Here is a 5,000-nt window from a genome sequence, read left to right on the forward strand (position 1 = left end):
CTGGCCGCGGGCCACACGTGCCCAGATATCTATATATATATACGAAGAAAATAGACTAACGTAAAGAAGGAGCCGGTAAAAACACGAAAATAGAAATGCGAATAGGCTCGCAAAGAGAGAGACAGAGGGTCACGAATCCCATGACGAACGAACTCGGTTCGTCAGGGCGGAAGAGAGACGACGATTGCCAGACCGGCATGCCGTTATCGGCTATGCACGATAGTAGACAACTACGCGGGTATAGAGTAAATGCGGCGAAACGCCAAGAGGGGAGCAGTGTCGTATCTAACTGGTTACAAGACAACTGCTTTCTAGAGTAGTGAAAGTAAAATGACGTATAACACTCGTTAAGAACACTCCTGACTATATAAAGCAAAAAAAAAAGGGGTTAAAAGGTCGCGCGTCTGCAGGGCTTGCTCTATTAAAACGTTGCAACTAGACTAAAATGTTATAACGAGCACACCTATCGCATGGACATAGCGCCCAAGTTCGATCTAGCGCGCCCATCATCCTAAACACTTGTGGATAATACTTTTCGCAATGCTGCCGGCCGCGAAGTTGTACACGCTGGCAGCACTGTAGGACTATCATGACTCGCCAACTTCCTGGACCACGCAACGGGTGCCAGCGACAGGGCGAAAGCCGCTTCTCCGCGGCGGTCATTTGGTAGGCGGAAGGTCCCGATATGCTCGCGGAAGCCGTGCTGAGCCCCTAGGTGAGGAATTTGACGCCCTGCGCGGCGGAGAGCCAGGGAGTCTCCGCCGGGCAGGGGTCCGGCGGGAGCAAGGCGTCGGGATGCGAAGGGTGACCCTGAGGTGAGCAGTGCTCCACGCGGCGGAGAAGGAGAGGTCCAGTCCGGTTTTGCGTCCAGCGCGGCTCACAATGGGCGCCGCGAGGGGGAGCGAAATACGAGCGGCGGAGATCCGCCGATAGCATCGCTATGCTGGGAATGAGATTAGACAGGTCGGGAAAGGAGGCTGCGCCCACCGCTGCATTCGCGACCCTCTCGGGAGTAAAAAAGAAAATAATAACAAGGCAACAATATTCGGTAGCGGAACTATTACTAGGCAATACGAAGGAGGAACTTGTTCGCTACAGGCTTTGAAGATGTAGCCGTGCACAGAAACGCGCGCGTATGTACAGAGTGCCGTCACAGCGGCTCTGCAAAACGTGCCACGACGCCGAGCTGGGTCATCGTGGCATGCTTTGGTTCGGTACCTTGTGTCCGCCGGGTCCGGGTCTTGCGCACGGCGCGAGAGCGCCGGCATTCGCAGTAGTTTACGGGAGAAACGGTCGGTCTTGTTCCTGAGGTTTGATTGATCCAGCCGAGGAGGGTAGCACCGCACAGTTCCACACTACCGGCGGCCGCCGCTGTTGGAAATGAGATAGAGCGCGATGTCCTGGTGGCCCCCGTAGGCGGCGATGTGGATGGCCGACCAGCCGTCGCGGTTGGCCAGCCGAGTGTCGGCGCCGAACTTGACGAGCAGCTTCACGAGTTCCAGGTTGCCCTCCAATGACGCTCTTGTGCAGCGCGGTCTGGCCCTCGTGGTCGTAGAGGTTGACGTTGAGCGAGCCTCCTTCCCAGCGCTGAAGCAGCCGCTTCAGCTCGCTCGCGTCGCCCTTCTTGACGGCGCGCTGGAAGACCTCCTGGGACACTATCTCCGTCTGCGACATCGCTCACACACTCCACACGCACACAAGGGCGACTAGATGGGCAGTGACTGACGCCGTCCACTCGCTCGCTGCCATTGAGCTCTCCGCCTGCGCTCGCGCTATTTAGAGGGCACCCGGGACCCGCCAGGAGGCGCGGACCGCCTTCCCGCGCTCGTCCTCAGCCAATAGGAGGCCGGGAAAATTTTTCGGATACGTTTACAGCGCCCCCCGATTGGCTCGCGGCGGCGCAGATCCTATTGCTTTCGAGCTGGTGGCGACATCTCGTGGGACTTCGCCGCACTAGCATTGTGCATTGCGGCGGAGCTTACCCGTGGGAATGCAGGGGCTGTGTGGGAATCTTGGCGCTCGCTAACTCACCTGCTGGTCTCGACGAGCGCCGCAACGGCTTATTCGCTGCCCGCTTGATTTCACTTCTCGGTGGCACTGCGCTATATCACAGTACGATCAGCGTACTTCTTAGAGGACGGGTGGTCTCCTGGGGCAGTGGTACAAGTTTTCTTTTGTTATGACATAGGTGCTACTTATCTCCACTGAGTACTGCCAATGCAAGGGGGCCTGCGGCCCTGTCAAGCTGGCTACTGGCAGCTTTTCTGCAGGTCTCCTACATCAAGTATAGTGATGTAAATAAAGTTCTATTCTATTCTTTTTGCTAGATTATGCGACACAGGCGAAGCTATTGCCGACATCATTAATGCAAGGCTAACGCAGCCTGCTCCATAATGCAGCCACTGCCACCAACGTACTTCTCAGCACAGTATGCTACTTGGACTTTCAGCCGCTCCTACTCACGTATCGCGCAAGTTGTGAAGCGCTAAGGAGGTGTGCAACAGCTCGGAGAGCGACCCTCCCACGTGCTCTCTGGAGAGGGCTAACGTTTTAGACTTTTCATTTCAGTGTTTGTAGAAATCGGTCGTCTCTGCCACATGCCAGCGTGTCAAGACAAATAATCTTTCGTACACTGACGTGTTTCATCATGAACTAATCACGCGCACAACATGTACACAGTTTCTTATTGTGTGAATAGTTTTGTGTATATTACCTCTCCCCCTACCCTCTCTTCCTGTCCCCTCACCGCTTTCATTTCATTTCTCCATTCTGCCTGTAATCCTTTATTTCTTCTGCCCCAGCTCAGTGCTTCAGTATCGATGGCAGATGCCGGGGCTAGCAAAAATCTTTTCCTTCCTTTTTGTTATTATTTTAATAAAACCACTTACACTGCCGTTGCAAACGGCGTACGCATCGCCGGCGGCCGCATAGAGGCGATGGAGGGCAAGACAGGCTCCCTCGTCGGCCCGCTGTTCGCGCCGCGTTCGCCGGTTGCGTGCTCGACGGCGCGTCTCCACGCGTAGGGCGCAGCTTGTGAGCAGCTCGCTCATGAGCGGTCGCGCATGCCGGGCATAATTCTGCTCTCCGCTGGGGCTCAAGCGCTTCCGGAGATCGCTGGTTGGGTCGGGCGCATATCAGCATAAAAATGCAATCGGCAGCGACCATCGCCGCTGTGGGCCGGGGCTTCCGCACCCGGCTCCTGTAGCACGCGCGATGTATATGGTGTTCGCACGCTTGACGAGTGCGAGTCGCGGGAGCGAGTTTCTTTGGTGGAATGGGGGCCGGTTCATGACTATAAGAGGAGACGTGGTCAGTGTGATGCGACACAAGAGAAGTACGTAAAAAGCGAATGGTGGCGTAGCAGCGCTGGGTGTTTCTCTGTCTTGGAGTCAAAGCGGAAAAGGCGTTGGAGGTCGGAGAGGTGACACAACTATATATATATTCGCCGTATTTGCCCAGCGATGATCCGGCGATCATCTTGCGCGGTCCATCCGACAACCCACGGCGGACGGGCGGTTTTCTTTGCTTCTTCGCTGGCGCGAAATCGCGGGAGCGATTTTCGCTCGCTCCGCGTTTTTTTTTTTCGGCGCTCTTTCCCACGGCAGCGACAGTGCGACGCGGCGACCGCCGTCGACACTCGGAGCGGGCGAAACAAAAGCGGGCCATCGCGTGGGGTGGCAAGGAGGCGTCGATTTGCGTGTGACCTTGAAGACGTCACGAGAGGGAAAGGTTCTCTCCTCCTTTTCCGTGCGTCGTCTCCGTGTGCCGCTTTCCCACGAAGGTCCGTTCGCCGCCGCTCTTGGGAACCCCGCCGCCACGCTCTCCGTGAGCACCGAGGAGGAGACCTCTCTCTTGCTCTCCTTTCATGCTTTTGGGTCCATCTTCCGTTTCTGGCTGAGGAGCGAGATTTTTCCGGTTGACTTTTTTTTTTCTTTTCCCTCTTTCCTTACTTTCATGCGTTCACTGTTCACTTTTCTTTTGTTATTTCCCATCCCCGCTACCCTCTTGGCTTCCCCGGTCATTTAAATGCACTAGCGCCCAGGGCGGCTGGAATTTTAACCGTTGGAGAAGAGGGCGAGGCACCGCGCCGTTGACGGAGCCTCTGTCGTTTACAAAGACGCGCCCTTTCTCATCTTCTTTTTCTCCACCTCTTTTTTTCCCTTTTCGTCCTCTCCTCTTTCTTTCTTTTTTTTTTTGCGCCATCCGGCACTGGAAGCTAACATGGCTTCTGCGCGTCACCCATGCCGTCAGCGCGCTTAATTAGTTGCCGCTCCTTCGGGCTGTCTGTTTTTCTGTCTGTCGCCCGTGGAGCGCGGCTCACCCATCGAGCGCTTGCGGCTCCTCGGAACTGGTTCACCAAGCAATGGGCGCTGCCGAAACGCTGGCGCCGGGTGGGGATTCACTTGCGGGGCACGGATCACTGGTTCTGGCTGGACCTTTGCTCCTCGTTGCGGTTACTTCCCGTCGTCGTTCGCCCGCTGCTGCCGACATTTCGTCCGCCTCGGATAGACCTCCTCGTTCTTTTTTTAATTTTTTTAGTTTTCTCTCTCTCCTTGCAGACGCAGATCAACGCACGCATAATAGAAAAGTGAAGAGAGGAGGAGCGATGGAAAAACAGGCTCAACGACTCGTTGGAGTCGATAACAAGGCAATGCTTTATGAGTGTGGGTTCGTGAGAAGTGATAATTAGGCAAGAAAAAATGAATTAAAAGTTATAATTATAGAATAAGAAGTAAAAAAAAGCACGAAAACTTTTCTGATGGAAAACGCGGTCATTTTGCGTTACGTAACAGGTATCTCGCTGTGAGGAGCCGAAGCGCTTTTTTTTTTCGTCTTTCCTTTCCCTGGGCACGGCGTAAACCGAGACTTGAATGAATGGCTGGCTCCGCGGGACGCCTGGAAGCCGCGCTGCTGCCGCGTAGCCCGCATGCGCGCTGCCTTGAATAGGAGCTAGACGACGCTTGGAGCTGATCAGACGCTCACGCTCTTCCAAGGCGGCT

At 55.2% G+C, this 5,000-nt stretch overlaps 1 protein-coding gene across 1 annotated transcript; it reads right to left on the minus strand.

The window, feature by feature from the left end:
* Positions 1-6: 6 nt before the first annotated feature.
* Positions 7-1,747, minus strand: LOC144115622 (notch-regulated ankyrin repeat-containing protein-like). The gene is given in 2 exon segments (XM_077650042.1): positions 7-1,514; positions 1,516-1,747. Coding segments are annotated over 2 exon segments (318 nt in total). The 5' UTR covers positions 1,675-1,747; the 3' UTR covers positions 7-1,355.
* Between the last annotated feature and the right edge of the window lie 3,253 nt (positions 1,748-5,000).

The sequence above is a fragment of the Amblyomma americanum genome, chromosome 1, assembly GCF_052857255.1.
Source record: "Amblyomma americanum isolate KBUSLIRL-KWMA chromosome 1, ASM5285725v1, whole genome shotgun sequence".
NCBI lineage: Eukaryota > Metazoa > Arthropoda > Arachnida > Ixodida > Ixodidae > Amblyomma > Amblyomma americanum.